The sequence below is a fragment of the Oryctolagus cuniculus genome, chromosome 4, assembly GCF_964237555.1.
Source record: "Oryctolagus cuniculus chromosome 4, mOryCun1.1, whole genome shotgun sequence".
Classification (NCBI taxonomy): Eukaryota; Metazoa; Chordata; class Mammalia; order Lagomorpha; family Leporidae; genus Oryctolagus; species Oryctolagus cuniculus.
This window is the reverse complement of record NC_091435.1, coordinates 75,631,787-75,652,154: the sequence shown is the minus strand read 5'-3', so window position 1 is coordinate 75,652,154 and position 20,368 is coordinate 75,631,787. Positions and strand designations below refer to the sequence as shown.

At 38.9% G+C, this 20,368-nt stretch overlaps 2 protein-coding genes across 15 annotated transcripts in view; one reads left to right on the top strand and one right to left on the bottom strand.

Annotated features, from left to right (window-relative positions):
* Positions 1-11,973, bottom strand: part of TEX55 (testis expressed 55) — a 36,788-nt gene extending 24,815 nt beyond the window's left edge. For 2 of the 9 annotated variants that reach the window (XR_007908871.2, XM_051819010.2), the window contains exons 1-3: positions 10,372-11,973; positions 9,681-9,824; positions 7,758-7,820 (exon numbers count right to left, since the gene is read on the bottom strand). Coding sequence is in view for 5 of the 9 variants with exons in the window: in XM_051819010.2 (XP_051674970.2) it covers positions 7,758-7,820; positions 9,681-9,824; positions 10,372-11,862 (1,698 nt within the window). In the remaining 4 variants the exon portion in view is untranslated. Of the gene's footprint in view, positions 1-7,751; positions 7,821-9,680; positions 9,825-10,371 lie in introns of those variants that run through there. The other 7 variants (XM_051819012.2, XM_051819013.2, XR_007908872.2 and 4 more) reach the window with 6 other exon arrangements.
* Positions 11,974-12,028: 55 nt separating this feature from the next.
* Positions 12,029-20,368, top strand: part of IGSF11 (immunoglobulin superfamily member 11) — a 324,668-nt gene continuing 316,328 nt past the window's right edge. For 3 of the 6 annotated variants that reach the window (XM_070072174.1, XM_070072172.1, XM_070072170.1), the window contains exon 1: positions 12,029-12,277. The gene's annotated coding sequence lies outside the window, so the exon portion shown is untranslated. Of the gene's footprint in view, positions 12,340-20,368 lie in introns of all 6 variants that reach the window. The other 3 variants (XM_070072173.1, XM_070072171.1, XM_070072169.1) reach the window with 1 other exon arrangement.

Sequence of the window (20,368 nt, the reverse complement as noted above, 5' to 3'; positions counted from 1 at the left end):
ACTTGTGAATAAATTTAAGCAAAGAGATGAAATATCTATGCAATGGAAATTGTAATTATGAAATAAATTGGAGAAGACACAAAGAAATGGAAAGATATCCCATGTTCATAGATTTGAAGAATAAATATTGTCAAAATGTTCATGCAACCCAAAGTGATTTACAGATTAATGCAATCCTTACCAAAATACCAATGACACTTCACACATAACTAGAAAAAATATTAAGATTTGAATGGAGCTATAAAAGACCCTAGCTAGCTAGAGTGAAAGGGCAAATCCAACAAAGTAGGAGGCTTTACACTACTTTAATTTAACATAGATTACTGGGTGGGTGGTCAGCCAAGTGGTTAAGATGCCTTCATATCATACCACCTGGGTTTGATTCCTGGCTCCAGCTCCTGACTTTAGCATCTTGTTAATGCAGATTATGGGAAATAGCAGTGATGGTTCCAATAATTGGGTGCCTTCCACCCACGTGGGTGAACTGTGCTCAATTCCCAGTTCCTGGTTTTAGCCAAGGTCTAGTGTTCCCCCTTTCAGACATATGGGGAATAAACCATCAGATGGGAGTTCTATCTATCTGAATTACAATAAGTAAATATAAATAACAAAGCTATTATAATAAAAATAGCATGATACTGCCATAAAAATGTACTTATAGGTCAATGGAAAAGAGTAGAGACCATAAAAGTGAACCCACACATGTATAACTAACAGTGTTAGAAAACTGGATATCCACATAAAAAAGAATAAGATCTTTATTCCTCACCAAAAAAAAAAAATCAACTCAAATTAATTCCTTAGTGAACCTTTTTTTTTTTATTTTTTATTTATTTATTTTTTTTAGTGAACCTTTGAAACTCCTAAGTGAAAACATAAGAAAGAAGCTTTAGGACTTTTTTTTAATTTACATTTTTTTTTTTAAAAATTTATTAAAGGTATGCACACTTTATTAATTTCATACATACAAATTTAGAAACATAGTGATTCTTCCTACCCTCCCTCCCTCCTGCGCATGCTCCCAACCTTCTTCCTCCTCTCTTTCCTATTCCCATTATTAATTTTCATAAAGATCTATTTTCAGTTTCCTTTATACTCATATCCCTAACCCTACATTAAGAAAAGAGTTCTTAATGTGCCAGGGGATTCCAATATAATCCCATCAAGTTTGCATGTACCAATGCCATCTCACTAGCCCAAGTGATCAATTTCAGTTCACAATTGATCACACTGATAGGTCTAAGAATCAAAGGGATCACACAAACAAGACTAGTGTCTGCTAATACTAACTAATAGAATAAAAAAGTGAGAGAATGATCCAACATGGGGAGTGGGATACACAGCAGATTCATAGAATGGCAGATGTCCTAAACAGCACTCTGGCCTCAGAATCAGCCCTTAAGGCATGCGGATCTGGCTGAAGAGCCCATGAGAGTATTTCAGGCATGGAAAGCCAAGACACTCTGGAAAAAAAAAAAGACGACCTAAATGGAAGATCTCTGTGAGTGAGATCCAAGTGGAAAGAACAGGGCCATCAAAGAAGGAGGTACCTTTTCTGAAGGGAGGAGAGAACTTCCACTTTGACTATGACGCTTGCCTAATGGCTCTGGCTAAAAGTTCCAGGACTATATTGAATAGTAATGGTGAGAGTGGGCATCTTTGTATGGTTCTGGGTCTAAGTGGGAATTCTTTCAAATTTTCCTCATTCAATAAGATGCTGGCTGTTGGTTTTTCATAAACTACCATGATTGTGTTGAGGAATGTTCCCTCTATACCCATTTTGCTTAAGGTTTTCATCATGAATGGATGTTGTATTTTATGAAATGCTTTCTCTGCATCTTTTGAGATAATATAATGGTCTTTGTTCTTCAGTTTGTTAATGTGATGTATCACATTTATTGACTCGCAAAGGTTGAACCATCCCTGCATACCGGGAATAAATCCCACTTGGTCCAAATGAATGATCCGTCTGATGTGCAGGATTCAATTAGCTAGTATATTGTTGAGGATTTTTGCATTTATGTTCATCAGGGATATTGGTCTGTAGTTCTCTTTCTCTGTTGTATTTTTTTCTGGTTTAGGAATTAGAGTGATACTGGCTTCATAGAAGAGTTTGAGAGGATTCTCTCCTTTTCAATTCTTTTGAATAGCTTGAGAATTGGGGTTATTTCTTCCTGAAATGTCTGGTAGAAATCAGCAGTGAAGCCATCCTGTCTGGGCTTTTCTTTGTTGGGAGGGTCTTTATTACTGATTCAATTTCTGTCTTAGTTATTTGTCTGTATAGGGTTTCTGTGTCTTCATGACTTAATTTTGGTAGATTGTGTGTGTAAAACCTTTGAAAGTTTGACTATAATGTATCATGGTGAAGATCTTTTCTGGTCATGTCTATAAGGAGTTCTATGTGTCTCATATATTTGGCTATCCCTTACTTTCTCCAAATTAGAGAAGTTTACTGAAATTATTTCATTGAATAGACCTTCTAATCCATTCTTTCTTCTAACACCTTCAGGTATTCCTAAGACCTATATGTTGGATCTTTTGATAGTGTCCCATAAATCTTCCACATCATTTAAATTTTTCCTAATTTCTTCTTTTTTTCAGCCTGACTGAAAAATTTCCAAAGATTTCTTGTCTAGCTCAGATATTCTCTATTCTGTTTCACCAAGTCTGTTGTTAAGGTTTTCCATTGTGTTTTTTATTTTCATATTGAGTTGCTCATTTCTAATATTTTGATTTCTCTTCCAATTCTCAATTTCATGGGGAATTTTTCATTCATGTCATGTATTGATTTCTTTAATTCATTAATTTGCTTCTGATTGCTTCTGAGTAATCCTATTATTATTATTTTGAATTCCATTTCAGGCATTTCATAATCTCTCATCTTTACCTTCTAATATTGAAGCTTGTTGTGTTCCTTGGAGTGGGGCTCATACTGTGTTCTTTATTCTTATTTCTTAAATTTCTGTTTTTACTTTTAGGCATTTGTGGAGATACTTGTTGGTTTTTTTACTGATGGCTTTTATCTTTAGACTATGCCTCTGTGGCTTAGAGAGTATATGCTCATTTAGTGAATACCCAGAGGCATGTGGTGAGTGAAGCCAGGGATCTTTGGTCAGTGGTCCAGGGTGGGGTGATTCCCATGTTGGGCATGGTGGATCTCTCATGTTTTTTTTTTTTTTTAATCAGAAGGGAGGGTTTGATCATCTCTGTTGTCATAATCACTTCTCCACCTCATTTCTTCCAAGGTGATCAATGCCCAGGTGTTGGCCCACAGTGCGTGCAATACTCATCCGGGCTACTATAAAAACCTCACAAAGGATCTGTGAAGTCCTCAGTGTGAGCACAGATCTCATTGCAATGATTCACCCCAGACAATCAGGAAGCTCTAAGTATGTGGAGTTGCTCACAGTGATTGCCCAAAGACCCTCTCATGCAGAGTTCCCACAGTCTCAACACACAAGTCTCTCACAGTCACAACGTGCTTAGGATCTGCTCCACCTCACTACACTGTCCTGTTCACAGAGAGGCAGAGACATTCCCAGAGCAAGCTTTCTGTGGATGCTACACCTAAGCTGTTTGAGCCTCATAGCATGTAATATGTTGAGAGCCTGAGAGCACATCACCTATGTGGGTGCCTAGCCCCCTGTCAATCCTCCCAGACAGACTGTAAGTCAATGAGGAACAATGATTTTTCCCCTGATGAAATCTCTGGATCAGTGGGCACAAGAGCCATTGGTCGTAGTTCCTTCTCATTTCACAGTGGTTCTTTCTTGCTGCTGGTTGCCAGGTGCGCAGATCTGAGCTGCTGCTGTAGCTACTGACAAAATGGCATCTTGTCTTGGCTAGTTGCTGGGCAGCACTCAAGATCTGGCACAGCTGTTATGTATGTCCAAAATGGTACCTGCCATCTTTCAGCTGGTTGCTGGGCACCATTGCTTGGGGGATGGGGAGAGAGAAAAGTGCCCCCCTTTTCTGCTATGTTAGCAGGTACTCTGTTTACCATAAGACTCCAGTCAGATCTCATAGGCTCTCCCCTTAGCTATAATACCAGTGGCACATGTTGCTGCAGTCTGATCTTATCTCACTCTCCAAAGCTGGAGTTCCTTCAGGCTATCGGGTGTAGGGGTCCTATATTGTGTCCATGTTTGTGCTTCGCACCTGCACCCTCCACATAGATCCACTGGTCTGTCTTCCTTCTGTAGTTTTCTACTGCAGTTTTCTCCCCAACTTTCCCCTGAGAATGTACACTCTCCATTTTTAAAAAAACCATCTTCCCCTAGCCTAGAGCAGTAAGCTCCCTCCCTATTCCATCATCTTGGAACCCTCCTAGGACATTGACAAGATACGGATTTTTTGATCAGACCCCAAAAACACAGCAAACAAAAGCAAATAAGGACAAAGGGAATTTTTCCAAACTAAGAAACTTCTGTACTGCAAAGGAAATAACCAACAAAGTAAAGAGATAACCTGCAGAATGGCATAAAAATACAAATATTTTGAAACATTTACAAAATATGTATCTGATTATAAGTTAATAACCAGGATCTTTAAGGAACCCCAGCAACTCAATAACAGAAAACAAATAATCCAATTAATTATAGGAAGTAGATCTAAGCATATATTTGTAAAAAGAAGGCATGTAAATGAACAACAGGTACATGAAAAAATGCTCAACACTCCTAATCATCAGGGAAATACAAATCGAAACCAAACTGAATATCACTTCATTCCAGTAGGACTGGCTATTACCAAAAAGACAAAAGATAACAAATGCCATGAGTATGTGGAGGAAAGGAAACATCTTTACACTGTTGGTAGAAATGTAAATTACTTCAGCCATTGTAGAAAACAGTATACATCTAAAAATCTAAAAATAGAACTAGCCAACGATCTGGCACTCCCCCTAGTGGACATATATCAAAGGGAAATGAAATTGGACAGACATATCTGCATTCCCATGTTTAGTGCAGCACTATTCACAGCAGCCAAGAAATGTAAACAACCTATGTGTCCATCCACTGATTATTGGATTAATAAAATGTGGTATGTATACAATAGAATATTACTTAGCCACAAAAGTATGCAATAACATGAATAGAACTGTAGGTCATTATGCTAAGTGAAATAAACTAAGTTCAGAAAGCAAGTACCACATGACCTCTATTATGTGTGATATCATAGAAGTTAAAAGTATAAGATTGGTAACCAGAGCTGTGCAAGGGAGGGGCATTGTAGGTTGGTTAACCAGTACTGAATTGTAATTAGATAGAATAAAAGTTCTGGTGTTGTGTGGCACAGAATGGTGACCATAGATAATGTTAATGTACTATATATTTTTCCAAAAAAAAGAAAACAGAATATTGAATTTTTAACATCTTCACCATAAAGAAATGTTAAATGTATGAGAAGACAGATATATTTACCCTGATTGGAAAATACACAATGTGTACGTATCAGAACATCAGATGGGGAGAGGGGTGGTTTTGTGGTGTGGTGGGTTAAGCACTGCTTATGACACTAAATTCGCATGTCAGAGTGCTGGTTCAAGTCCTTGTTTTTTATCTTCTGATGCAGTTTCCTGCTAATGTGCCTGGGAAAGCAGCAGAGGATGGCCTAAGTCCTTGGGATCCTGCCACTCATGTGGGAGATCAGGAGGGAGTTCCTGGCTCCTAGTTTCAGCCTGGCCTTAGATCAGCTTATTGTGGCCATCTGGGGACAGAATTAGCAGATGGAAGATATCTGTGTCTTTCCCTCTCTCTCTGTCACTCTGCCTTTCCAATAAACAAATAAACCCTTAAAGATAGTGTACTATATATTTCCAAATTGCTAAACGTGGATTCTAAATGTTCTTGTCACAAAGAGATAAATATGTGAGGTAGTGAATGATTAACCTAATTTGACCATTCCATAATGTATACATGTATTGAGAAGTCAGATTGTGCCCCATAAATGAGTATATTATTATTTATCAATGTAAACATTTTTAAACATTACCAAGCATGAAAAGAAGCAGGAAATATTATTCATAATGAGGAGAATCAACCACCGGAAACAAATTTAGGACTGGTAGGTGTTAGAATTAGCAAGCAGGAACATTAAAACAGTTATTATAATTAGATTTCCTATGTTCCAAAAGGAAGAGATGTCAAAGCTGTAGAAATGACAAATTAGGGGCCGGTGCTGTGGTATTGCAGGTAAAGCCACCACTTGCAGTGCCAGCATCCCATTTGGGTGCCGGTTCAAGTCCCGGCTGTTCCACTTCTGATACACCACTCGGCTATGGCCTGGGAAAGCAGCAGAAGATGGCCCAAGTCCTTGGGTCCCTGTACCCACATGGGAGACCTGCAAGAAGCTCCTGGCCCCTGGCTTCAGATCAGCTCAGCTCTAGCCATTATGGCCACCTGGGCGTGAACCAGTGGCTGGAAGACCTCTCTCTCTCTCTCTGCCTCTGCCTCTCTGCCCCTCTGTAACTCTGCCTTTCAAATAAATAAATAAATCAAAAAAGAAAAGACAAATTAAACTTCTGGTAGTAAAAATTATGAATATTATAATGTGTGTGATGGAAAAGACCCTGAAACTTTGTTATTAATAGCAATTTAGATACTGCAGAAGAAAGGATTAATAAACACCTAGCAATAATATAGCAATAGCAAGTTCACCCCCCCGCCCCCCAAAATATATATATATATATGGAAAGAGACAAGGATACAGAGAAAGTGAAATGGGGAGAGACTTTAACTTTTAAATAAATAAATAGAGCATCAAGAAAACTGTGGAATAACTTCAAATGGCCCAAAATATACATATGTGGAATCCCCAGGAGAGGAGGCTGGCCTGGAAATAATGGCTGAAAAATCAACCACAAACAACATGCTAAGAGATAACATAAGAAACTGGCTATATTAAATTAGAAATTTCTATTCATCAGAAGATAATTTTAGGAGATAGAAAGGGAAGATGGCAAGTGGGAAGATAATCGCAACAGAACTGAACAAAGAGCTCATAATTAGAACCTATAGAACACTGTAGACAGTGAGAAAAATGCAAACAAAGCAATAGAAAAATAATTGTTTAAAAGCAAAGCCAAATTGTAGATTTTACTATATATTTATCAAAATGGCTAATGCTAGTACCACTGATAATAGCTGAAACTTTTATACACTGCTGGTTGGTTAAATTTGCACAATCATTTGAGAAATGTGTCACCAAAAGACATGTATAGGAAGACTCATAGCAAAAATTTTTGTAATTGTTTCATGCTAAAAATTTCTTGGATGTTTTCAAAAGTAGCATAGATAAATTGTAGTGTTCGACACAATGAATACTATAACACAATGAAAATAAATAAGCACAGTCACATACACAACATGGATCAATCTTAAAGATAAAATTTTGAGCAAGAAAGCCAAATATAAGTGAATACATAGTTTATATACAGCTCCAAAATCTGACAAATCTAAATAAAAGTGTCTCATGATTCATGTTGAATGAAATTATAAGGAAAAGTGACAAAGTGTCTCATAAAATTCAGAATAGCAGTCCCTTCGGGTGGGGAGTAATAGCCATGAGAGGAAGGAAGGGAGTTCCTAGGATACTGTCAGTATATATGTATCTTTAAACTTGAATAGTAGTTACAGGTATGTGTACTTTATGATATTCCAGAGTTGTATATGTTTTGTTATGTATGCTTTGCTGTATATGGGTTGTATTTTACAATGCTGAGAATAAAAAGATTGTTCTTTGATTCCATTCCATACCTGGCGCAGCATAAAATGCAGAGGGTCCTCTGGTTTCTCATAAACTAAGTTTTCAGTGATCTTCTGAGAGAGAGCATAAAGCATCACATGATTTTGGGTAGAAGTTACACAGTCCAAGTTACATCTCACATGATTTTCCCACTAACTTAACATGTACCATAGCATTTTAAAAATTCACTTAACACTGTAAATTTGAAGCTTACTTTCTTGCCACTGATAAAATTCAGTCAAATTAAGGTAAAACTTAGAGGTGTCAAAATTTAGTAATGAATAGCAATAGGTAGTTTTCCTAATGCCCAAGATCAAAGAGGTAGTGAGAAAGGTTTGAATAGTTTTTTTTTTTTTTGAGAATTGTGATCTTGCTAGATTGAGAAAATAATTATTTGCTTTGCAGAACAAAGAAAAACCTTTTGAATAAAAATTTTAAAACTGTTTTAAAATGATTTTATATAGAATCTTCCTTTTGAGGCATTTTATACTTACGTGAGAACACGTTCAGTTGTAATATTAGATGAGAAAATAGGTAGAAATGAACTCCAAAAAGTTCATGGAAAATGGAAGTAAAGGTAAATTTATTTTGGTACAGAAATTTTTGAGATCCATGCCTACTTTTTGCATTTCCCATGAAGCTTTTTGAAGACTTCTCATATTAAACTTCAGAGAATCATTTTAATGCTTTTTGGTTGTTATTTGAATAAAAAAATTATAATAAAGTAAACACAAGTTTCACTTGCAGGAAATAACAAGTGGATAAATTTCAAGTATGAAATATTCAGGTCTTTTTAATCTACCAGATCGTTCAATTACTTTATATATTATTCTATTTAATACATACATGATAACTAATCTTTCTTGAAATGATGTTGTATGCATAAGCACTATTTTTTTTTCTTGATAGATAAGGTATAGGGTAACCAAAACTATTTTCTTCAACAGGTTTCATTTTTCACATTAATAATTAATAGTTCTTCGACTAAAGTCAGAAACCTAGCTATTAGTACCTTCCCAAGAACAAGGAATTTTAAGTAGGAAAAGGCATATAGTGTTAATGAAGTGGCTATCTTTTATCCCTATTTTATTTGAGGAATCTGAGGTTCACAGAATTTAAGTAATTTTCCTCAAATCACAAAGATAAGAAATGGCAAAGTTAGGATTTGAACGCTGGGCTAACAAATTGCAATATTTGTGCTCTTTCCTCTACTTACTTAAATTTAAACTTTTCCAACTTAAAAGTTTTCATTTTATGGGGGCTAGTCTTATTTTATACTTTTCTAATTACAAATTTATTTCAGGTACATATTTTATTATATATGTATCTGTTATTGGGTAAACAATATTTAGATAAAAATCGTGCCAGGCAAGCAAGAACAACCCACCAAATACTGAAAGACAAATTATAGTTTTGAATATACCTTATCAATTCCACATTGGCCAAGGACTATCATACTTCAAAGAAGATGCTAGCAATACAGTCTGAGGTCAATGAGATTTATGATTTCAAGAATTAAAATTTTACCTAATTCATTCTCCCTTGAAATAAGTCAATTCTTCGATAGTTACAAGGTCTGCTGTCTTGAAGCTATCAGACTCCTGCCTGGAAGACTTTTTAATCTAATTTTCAGTTGCCAATATCTTGTCCTTTCCTGCTGATGTGCTAAAACTAACTTTTGGCCAAGGTTTTCCCCTATCAACCAATTTACCTGATCTGTAATCCTTTCGAAGGACTTCATACCACACTCTCACTCATTTGGTGTTCATCACTTATTATTTTTGGCAAATACATCTTTTTATACTTACTGACTTCTCAATTAGAATATATCACATCACACCCCACCATCTTTTTTTTTTTTTTTTTAACAGCAAAAACCCTTCCTTGTACCTCTTGAAAAACTCACAACTACGGAGAGGGATTGAGAGGTTTACCTGGAATATTTGTAGAATGTGATGTTTCTCCATGTATTGGAGTGAAACTTCATAAGGATCTTCATATGTTATAGGAGGGAACTTCCTCTTATGAGTTTGCTTTTCCGTATAACTCCTTTCTTGCTCAAATTCTGAAAAATCATCCTGCAATTGAAATATCCCCCCAGGGTTCTTAATAAATCTAAAATCTAAATCTGATGTTGTTAGAATCTTAACACTAGGAATTGGAGAAGAGACACATATTTATGAGATAACTGGCTGCCTGTCCCAGAAATACAATGCGCCTGAAGCCCTGGGAGGTACCTTAGGTATCTCCAATCTACTTTAAATACTTTTTGTCCTTTACAGGGCTCTCCAGTGAACTCTAAATTCTTTTCCCTTGGTAGAAACCCAGACAAGGGAAATGATCATTGTCATGGAGTTAATAGCAAATCTAGGACTTGAAACCTAGGTTTTAAAATCCTGGTTCATTGATCTTTTTTGAATGGCCTTCCTTAGGATAGCAGAGAGCACCACCTTTCTCCCGCATTTCCTGAAATTTATGGGCCACACACACCAAAACATGTGTGGATTTATTTTTCATCCTAATCCTACAAGTGCCCTCCTACTGCTTATCCCTCTTCTTCCACCCCCACCCCCGTAGGGCCTGTTTTGTCCTCCTAAGTAGGAATCAAATACCCCTTGAACCTACAGGATTGATTTCTATGGATTGGGTGTTTTCTCGACTGGTGTTATCATATTTGGATGAGATGGATGGGAATTTTTGGTAAAAGTCTGGATCTTTTGCTACAAAATTACTGGTGAATCTGGTATCCAGTAGGTGGTGGGCTGAGACAGTGGTTGGACTTTCAGTTTCAGTTTCCATTGCAACTGAACTATTGGAATTGAGGTTTATTTGGCTATCTTCAAATTTGCAGGGCTCTATTCTGTACTCAGCCTCTTTATCCTCCTTGCTGTCACGGAACTGAGAAAATACTCTGTCATACTGGTCAAATGATCCATTGGAAGACAGGTCATCAGCCTGTTTGTCCACTAAGTCGTCCACCTGGTAAGGTTCACTGAAGTCAGCCTTGTCAACAGTAAGATCAGTATAGTTTTCAGCTTGGTCAACAGCCTGTTGTTCAGCTAGCTGAGTCTTTACAGATGTTTTATGGTCAACTTGATCAGACAATCCCTGAACAGTGTGCTCAGAAGTACTCTCAAATAGATTGAACAATATTTGATCAGTCTGTTCAGGAGTTCTTTGGTCAGCCAGGCCAGAAAGTCTATGCTCAGAATCCTCCAAAGTTCTGCTCTCCACCTGGTCAGATGACCTGCTGTCAATTTGTTCAGAAGCCCTTTGGTCGGATGATATGAACAAGCTGGTGTCAGCCTGTTCCGAAGCTCTTCTCTCTGCTAGGCTAGACAATCTGCGATCAACCTGCTCGGAAGTCCTCCTTTCAGCCTGGCTAGACAGCCTGCGATCAGCCTGTTCAGAAGTCCTCCTCTCAGACTGGCTGGACAGCCTGCGATCAGCCTGTTCAGAAGTCCTCCTCTCAGCCTGGCTGGACAGCCTGCGATCAGCCTGCTCAGAGGCCCTGCGGTCAGACGGCATGGACATCCTGCGGTCAGACGGCGAGGACATCCTGCGGTCAGACGGCGAGGACATCCTGCGGTCAGACGACGTGGACACCCTGCGGTCAGTCTGCTCAGAGACCCTCCTCTCAGCCTGGCTGGACAGCCTGCGATCAGCCTGCTCAGAGGCCCTGCGGTCAGACGGCACGGACATCCTGCGGTCAGACGGTGTGGACATCCTGCGGTCAGACGACGAGGACATCCTGCGGTCGGAGGACATGGACGTCCTGCGGTCAGTCTGCTCTGAAGTTCTTCTCTCAGCCTGTCTTGACAATTTTCGTTCCATGTGTTGAGGAGCTCTTCTATCCGTCAGGCCAGACACCTGGTGCTCGATCTGTCCATACTCTTCGCTTTCAGTTTGGTTGAGTGCCTTTTCCTCATAAATCTGTTCAGAAGATCTTTGGTCAAACAGATCATATTCTCTGTGATCAGTTGGGTACTCTGCCTCACCGTTGACCTGGTTTGTCTCTTCATCTTCTTGGTCATCAGTAGGGTCAACGGTTGGCGGTGTGGTTGTGTTTCCATGTCCCAAGGGTTCGACTAGAGCTAGTTCTGGGGACTCATCCATTTTCTGGCGTCGATGACTGGCCTAGCTTCCTCAGTGCTGTGGGTGGGGCCGGGCTGCTGTCCAAACGACCTTCTGGCAGCACGCATGCGCGGGCTTTGTGGCTTTGTTCCTTCCGGGGTGGGGCGAGGGAGTGGGCGGTGCCTTGCCCTTGGCCTGACGCCAGCCACGTCAGAGCGGGAAGAGCGTCCTTCTGCTGACACTGCAGAATGAATGCCAGTACTGGGGCGAGGCTTTCTCCTGAGAGGAGGTGATCGCCACACCAGGGCAGCCAGGCTTTCTACCCCCTAGCAGCTGGCTAGGTGTCCTGCGGCATGGGAACCGGCGCTCCTTGTTTCGCGGAAGTTCACCACGCTGTGTGGCGAAGTGGGTGCTTCGGCACCGCGCCTCCAATGAACGACTTCCAGAATGTGAGCAGGTGAACGTGCGGCCAGCTAGCAGAGGCCCTCGTAGCTGGCAGAGGTTCTGACTGCCCACGGAGTGAGTTCACGTTTTGTTGGGTACTGACTTTTGTCTCTCCTCACAGTTGGGCTGCGCAGTGCATTAGTATTGGGCACCGTCAGCAAATGGTGCTGCTCGATGTTAGTCTTCTTAAAACTCCAGATGGTATTGTGGTGATGCAGCCAAACCGTGTTCACTTGTTGTTTGTCGATACTGTCTTTGCGAATAGTACCGTTGCCAGTTTTGTCGGTGGTATCGAAAGTTTAGTCCTCCTCACACGTAGATTACAGAATCGCTCGGGGCTCCTACCCGCACACACTCCTTGGCAGTTGGTGCCTGCAGGAATAGCCTCTTCCCTGTCTCGAAAGGTGGGTGAACAGCTCTTTAGTATCCCGACTGGGAAGGACTGCCGTGGCTGTGGAAACTCAAGCCCTAAGGTGTTCGCTTGCTGACCTGGACAGAGGATTGAGGGCTGGGCTGCCAGAGGGAGGGCGATCCAAGGAGATTGGCTTGTAAAATCCCGCTATCTGGTGGTCTTAGAGCAGAAAGGAAGGTTAGGAGGAGGACGCCAAGCCAGAATCCCAGAAAGAAAGGCTGTAAAGAAAGGGGATGGGGTGGGGAACACAAGAAGGAATATTGAACAAGTGGAGAACCTTCACTTAGTGGTGGTGGCCCAGGGTCTGGGTTTTAGATTTGGCTCTGCCTTTTTTGAAATAAACCCTAAGAATGTACTTCAGAGTCAGCTGGCTGTCTCCTTTTAGCAGTTGGACAGTATATTTTCACTTTATGAAGTCTAAAAAAATCACTGAGGCAGGCCAAGGAATGATAGTCTGATGCCAGACACTCCATCGCTAAGGATTTTTATTGTATTCAGTCATTAGAGATGTGACAGAAAGTCCAAATACAAAGAGTTGTGATCGAAGTGTGACAGGGAGAGTGGGTACTCTTGGTGCCATACCTAGGAACAGAAAGGGGAATTCAGGTACACTAAAGTGAAATAAATCATTTATGTAGTAGAGCCCAACATAATAGGTGCTCAAGAAGGGTTTGTTGAATATAAATTTGTGGGTGGTCTGCCTGTATTTATAAATGTCTAGAGGAAAAAGACATTGTGTTTCGGGTGAGAGAGGTGATAGGCTGTGGTTTGCCGCTTTGAATGGGCCTTGTTGTATTAGATTTGTTCTTCCATATTCTAAGTTAAATGTAGTTACCATAGGAAAAGTAGGAAACTCAGGCATGGAAAACAGTTTCTCCCGAACCCTTAAGAAAAAGTTTTTATTAACATTTTGGTGTATATCCTCATGGAATTCTGCTGTGCAAATCTATATCTATTAGTATTGCTGTACCCTTAAGTTTTGGTGTGTTGTGTTTTCATTTTCATTCATCCCAAGGTATTATCTCATTTCTTTTGTGCTTTCTTCTTTGGCACTTTGGTTGTTTTAAAAGTGTGTTAATTTCCAAATATTTTTGAACTTTGTAGATTTACTCCTGTTATTGATCATTAACTTCATCCTACTATGTTCAGAGAAGATACTTAGATTTCAATCTTTTGAAATCTATTGATTTGTTCCATAGCCAAACATATGGTCTATTCCAGAAAATATTCCATGAGAAGAACGCTTATTGATATTGTTGGGTGGAATATTCTTTATGTCTCTTAGATATAATTGGCTTATAAGGTTGCGTTTTCATGTTGAAATATTCTCTAGGCATTCTATTCATTATTGAAACTGAAACACTGAAATAGCTATTAATGCAGAACTATCATTCTCCCTTTGAGTCTGTCAATATTGCTTCATACATTTTGGAGTTCTACTTTTAGGTATAAATAGATTTATAATTACAAATCCTGTTGTTTTCTTGATACTTTGTTATCAATGTGTAATTTAGTTCTCTCATAACAGTTTTTTACTAAAATCGTATTTTGTATGATATTGGTATAGCAATGTCAGCTCTCTTTTGGTTACAATATCCTATATAGAACTATTGAGTACATTTTTCTATCCTTTTACTTTCAACTTATTTGTGTCTGGAAGTAATAAGATCTCACATTGACAGCATATAGTTGCATCATTAAAAAATACATTCTGACAATGTGTATCCTTTAATTAGAGAATTCAATCCATCTACATTTAAAATAATTTCTCGTAAGGAAGGACATAGCTTCTGACATTTTGCTATTTGTTTAATATATATCATATGTTATTTTTCCTTAATTCTTCCATTACTGTATTACTTTATGTTAAATTGACTTTTTTTGTAGTTTGCAATGTTGACTCATTTCTTATTCCTTTAAATGTATATTTTTTAGTTATTGTTTTCTTTGTGGTTATCTGGGGATTATAATTAATCTCTTAAATTTATAACAACCTATTTTGAATTAAGACTATCTTAATTTCAGTGATATAAAGCATTCTTTGCCAATATAGTTCTATTCCTCTCCTTTTATATTGTCACAAACTACATATTTCTTTCTTTCTTTCTTTCTTTCTTTCTTTCTTTCTTTCTTTCTTTCTTTCTTTCTTTCTTTCTTTCTTTCTTTCTTTCTTTCTTTCTTTCTTTCTTTCTTTCTTTCTTTCTTTCTTTCTTTCTTTCTTTCTTTCTTTCTTTCTTTCTTTCTTTCTTTCTTTCTTTCTTTCTTTCTTTCTTTCTTTCTTTCTTTCTTTCTTTCTTTCTTTCTTTCTTTCTTTCTTTCTTTCTTTCTTTCTTTCTTTCTTTCTTTCTTTCTTTCTTTCTTTCTTTCTTTCTTTCTTTCTTTCTTTCTTTCTTTCTTTCTTTCTTTCTTTCTTTCTTTCTTTCTTTCTTTCTTTCTTTCTTTCTTTCTTTCTTTCTTTCTTTCTTTCTTTCTTTCTTTCTTTCTTTCTTTCTTTCTTTCTTTCTTTCTTTCTTTCTTTCTTTCTTTCTTTCTTTCTTTCTTTCTTTCTTTCTTTCTTTCTTTCTTTCTTTCTTTCTTTCTTTCTTTCTTTCTTTCTTTCTTTCTTTCTTTCTTTCTTGACAGGCAGAGTTAGACAGTGAGAGAGAGAGAGACAGAGAAAAAGATCTTCCTTCCATTGGTTCACCCCACAAATGGCCGCTGTGGCCGGTGTGCTGTGCCGATCCAAAGCCAGGAGCCAGGTGCTTCCTCCTGGTCTCCCATGCGGGTGCAGGGCCCAATCACTTGGGCCATCTTCCACTGCCCTCCCGGACCACAGCAGAGAGCTGGACTGGAAGAGGAGCAATTGGGACAGAACTGGCATCCCAACTGGGACTAGAACCCAGAGTGCTGTCGCCACAGGCAGAGGATTAGCCTAGTGAGCCACGGTGCCAGCCACAAACTACATGTTTCTAAATTTTGTGCAGTTACTATGAATTTATAATTATTCAGCTGTCATTTAAGTAATATAAGAAAAAAACTTGGAAACCAAAAATACAGTAATTTTGACTTTTACATTTACCTAGATAAGTGCATATATCAGCATTCATTATTTCTTCATATAGCTTCAAATTACTATCTGTTTTCCTTCATTTCTAATTGAAAGTCTTTCTTTAGAGTTTCTTGATTGGCATGCCTATTGTGGATGAACTCTTGAACTCTTTTAATCATATCTGGAAAAAAGTCTTAACTTCTTTACTTGTGAATAATAGTTTTGTTAGATGTAGAATCCTTGGTTGATAGTATTTTTCTGTCAGTATTTGAAGTATGTCATCCCACTGCCTTCTTGCCTCCATGAGTTTTGCTGAGCAATTGGCTGTTGATCTTGAAGATTCTCATATGCGGAATTGTTTCTCTTTTTGCTGCATTCAGGATTTCTTCTTTAAAAAACTCTTTGTCCTTTGGCAGTTTGGTTATAATGTATCAATGTGAGTCTTTTGTGTTTATTCTTCTTGAAGTATTGTTTTTAATGTTTTATTTATTTGTTTGACAGAGAAAGAAGGGACAGAAGGAAGAGACAGACAGAAAGAGACAGGGTGAAATTTTCTATCCACTGGTTCACTTCTAAGTGCCTGCAACAGCTAGGGATGGGCCAGGTCAAAACCAAGAGCCAGAAACTCCACCCAGGTCTCCCACTTTGCTGTCAGGGACCCAAGTAGTTGAGTCATCATCTGCTCCTCCCAAGGACATTATTAGAATGTTGGGTTGGAAGTAGAAGGTGGCACTGAATCACAAGTACTCCATTAGGGATGTGGGCATCCCACTCGATGGCTTAACCCACTGGGCTACAATGCCTGCCCTATTTGAGTTTTTTTTAAAGCTCCTTGGATGTGCGAATTCATTTATTTTGATAATTTGGGAATTTTCAGGGTTATTTCTTCAAATATTCTTTCTGCCTCTTTCCTTATCTCCACTCTGGTCCATTATGCATTTGCAGTACACTTGATGATATCTCATAGATTCCTGAAGCTCTGTTCATTTTTCTTCATTATTATTTTCTGCTCTTCAGATGAATAATTTCAACTGACCTACTTTCAAGTTTGCTAATTCATTCTTTTGCCTGCTGAAATTAGCTGTTGAAACTCTAGTGACATTTTTGTTTCAGTTATTGTAATTTTTACTTCTGCAACTTTAATAGTGTTCTTTTTATAATTTCTATCTCCTTGTTGCTATTCTTTAAAAATTATTATTTTCATTTTATTTGAAATGCAAAGAAAGAGAGAGAAAACACACACAAAACACACACACACACAGATCTTTATCTGCTGATTCACTCTCCAAATGTCCACAATAGCCAGGGGTAGGCCAGGCTGAAGCTAGGAGCTCAGAAATCAATCCAGGTCTCTGCCGTAGGTAGCAGGGGCCAAGCACCTGACCCACCATCTGCTTCCTCTCAGGATGTACATTAGCGGGATGCTGACTCAGAAGCAGAGTAGGTAGACTCAAACCAGGAATTCTAATGTGGGATGCAGGCATCCCAAATGGCAACTTAACTGCTGTACCAAATAACCTTCTTCTGTTCTCTATTCTCCTGATCTTTTGCTGTTTGTCCATAGTTACTATTAGCTCTTTGAACAAATTTAAGACAATTCATGTAATGTTTTTGTCTATCATGTTCAATGTCAGTTCAGTGACAATTTTTGTTAACTAATGGGAATGAGCCATACTTTGTTTCTTTGCATGCTTCATAAAAAATCCAGAATTTGAAAACTGGAAATTTTGTATTTTATCATCTGATAACTTTGGAAATCATATTTGTTCCTATCTTTGCATTTCTTTTTGTTGCTTGGTGTGGGCACAATTGTTTGCTCAGTGACTTTTCTAGCCATTTTCGTAAAGACCGTATCTTTCTCACATGTGATCTCTGAAGCCTTTTTTTTAGTTTGTAGCAGCTAGTGTATTGACAGATTTTCTTGAATGCCTCAAGTCAAAAAGAGACAAAAAGCCTTTTACAGTTTTTATAGATTGACTCTGTGGGGCATAAGTCCTTCAGCACTTAGGCGCATTTACAACTCTGCCATAACTTTTACTTCCTGCTTGCAGTGAGCCCACAACTAGTCAGAACTGAAAGATTAGTATTTTCTCAGCTCTCTTTTAGTATCTAGTTCCTTCAGGACCCTTTTAATGCACTAATTGTTTAAATAATCTCTTTCCCCAGCTTTTCTCTCCAAGCTTTCAGAGTGTCTACTGTTTGTATTAGTTGTAATCTTTGGACCCAGGCTTCAGTGAATTACCTGCCAATATTTTTGAAAAATGTCCTCTTGGGGCTGGTGCTGTGGTGCATTAAGCTGCTGTGGTTAAGCTGCCATCTGCAGTGTTGGCATTCCATATGGGCGCCATTTCAAGTCCCAGCTGCTCCACTCCAATTCAGCTCCTTGCTAATGTGCCTGGGAAAGCAGCCAAAGATAGCCCAAGTGCTTGTGCCCTTGCACCCATGTGGGAGACCTGGATATAGCTCCTGGTCCTGGCTTTGGCCTGGCCCAACCCTAGCTATTGCTGCCATTTGGGGAGTGAACCAGCAAATGGAAGATCTCTCTCTCTCTCTGACTCTCCCTGTCTAAATGTAACTCTGATTTTCAAATAAATAAATAAATCTTTAGAAAAAAATCAGGATATAATGCCTTAGGAAGTGATGGTAAATCACTAGTTTAAAAAAAAGAAAAGTATCCTCTTTATAGCCATTTTCACACTATGAGAACATTCTGAACTAGGTGAAAGAAAAGAAAGCACCCATGTTAGTTCTTCAGGTAGCCCCCAGACAGGTAAAGACAGATAAAGACAATTTAAAAAAAATTTTTTTTATATATTTATTTGAGAGGTAGAGTTACAGACAGACAGAGGGAGAGACAGAGAGAGAGAGAGCGAGGTCTTCCATACGTTGGTTCACTCCCCAAATGGCTGCGACAGCTGGAGCTAGGTCAATCGAAAGCCAGGAGATTCTTCTGGGTCTCCAATGTGGGTGCAGGAGCCCAAGCACCTGGGCCATCTTCTACTGCTTTCCCAGGCCACAGTAGAGAGCTGAATCTAAAGAGGAGCAGCCGGGACATGAACTGGTGCCCATAGAGGATGCTGGCACCACAGGCAGAGGCTTAGCTCAGTACGCCACAGCGCCGGCACCAAATGCAATTGTTTCCAAGGTCTACTTTGCTTTTGGAGCCAGGGACTATGGTCCCACACTGAATTTTAGCTACCATCACCCAAACTGCTGCAACATCAGGGAAAAGGAGAGCAAGAGCAAATAGTAGTGCTGCAACACTCTTTTATTGTTTGCAAATGGCCACTTTTTTTTAGTTTTTAAAATTTTTAACATTCAGTATAGTTCATAGATAACAGTTCTAAGAATAAAATGATATTCCTTTCCTCTCTCAGTTTCTACCCTTCCTCCCTCCTACCCTCCCTTTCTCTTTCTTTTTTTGATTTCCATAAACCTTTGTCTATTTTTCATAGTTATGAAAAATTATTTTGCTCACTTTTTCATTGTTTCTATGCAGGAATAGATTCTTGGAGCTGCCTACTCCACCATTTTCTCCCATCTCATTCCCTTTCCCCTTAAAGTTATGAAAGCTCTGGCACCGCGGCTCACTAGGCTACTCCTCCGCCTGCGGCTCCGGCACACTGGGTTCTAGTCCCGGTCGGGACGCTGGATTCTGTCCCGGTTGCCCCTCTTCCAGGCCAGCTCTCTGCTGTGGCCAGGGAGTGCAGTGGAGGATGGCCCAAGTGCTTGGGCCCTGCACCCCATGGGAGACCAGGATAAGTACCTGGCTCCTGCCATCGGATCAGTGTGGTGCGTCGGCCACAGTGTGCTGGCCGCGGCGGCCATTGGAGGGTGAACCAACGGCAAAAGGAAGACCTTTCTCTCTGTCTCTCTCTCTCACTGTCCACTCTGCCTGTCAAAAAATAAAAATAAAATAAAATAAAAAAAATAAAGTTATGAAAGCATAACATATCCACATCTAGATTGCTAGCTCAGTTAGAAGAATTGGAAAATTGTCAGTATTGGACCTGTAGTCCCACATAGCAGTAGTTGCTGAATGAGTTTTTCATTTCAAGCAAGGCATGCATTTTTTGAATTTATTCACATTTTCTTCCTTTTCCTTAATCATTTAAGTTATCTGACTGGTTCCTCTACTCATTTTAATTTTCAACTGCTTTTATTTACTTAGTATTTATGAGCCTGGGCCTTGAGTGAGACAAAGCTATATTTGAATGTTGTCCTTACTCTTTAGAGGGATGAGGGAGTGATGAGGGGGAATGGTCTGTGAAATCATTTGGTCTGACCATGCCAAGGCAACTGCAGGTGGACCCAAAATTCAATAAATCTACAGAAGGTTAATTTTTAAGTTGATAACTTTGTGTGGCCTGTGAGTATGATAAATTTCCAAGTAGCTCTTGGCTGAAAACAAGCTTCTCCACCCCTGCGGAGCTCTGTGTCCTTAGTCGAGTTACCTGGTTTCTGCTGTCTTCAGGTTCTTCACTTGTAAAAAGGGAGCAAACATAATGCTTAATTAGATTATTAAGATGGTTAAATGATATAATACATATAAATAATTTAGCTCACGGCCCAACATTTAGCAAGCAAATAATTGCCATTGGTCTTAATGTAAATTTATTAAAGTCATATTTTATGTCTCTTGGTAGTGTTTATAATTTTCTTCT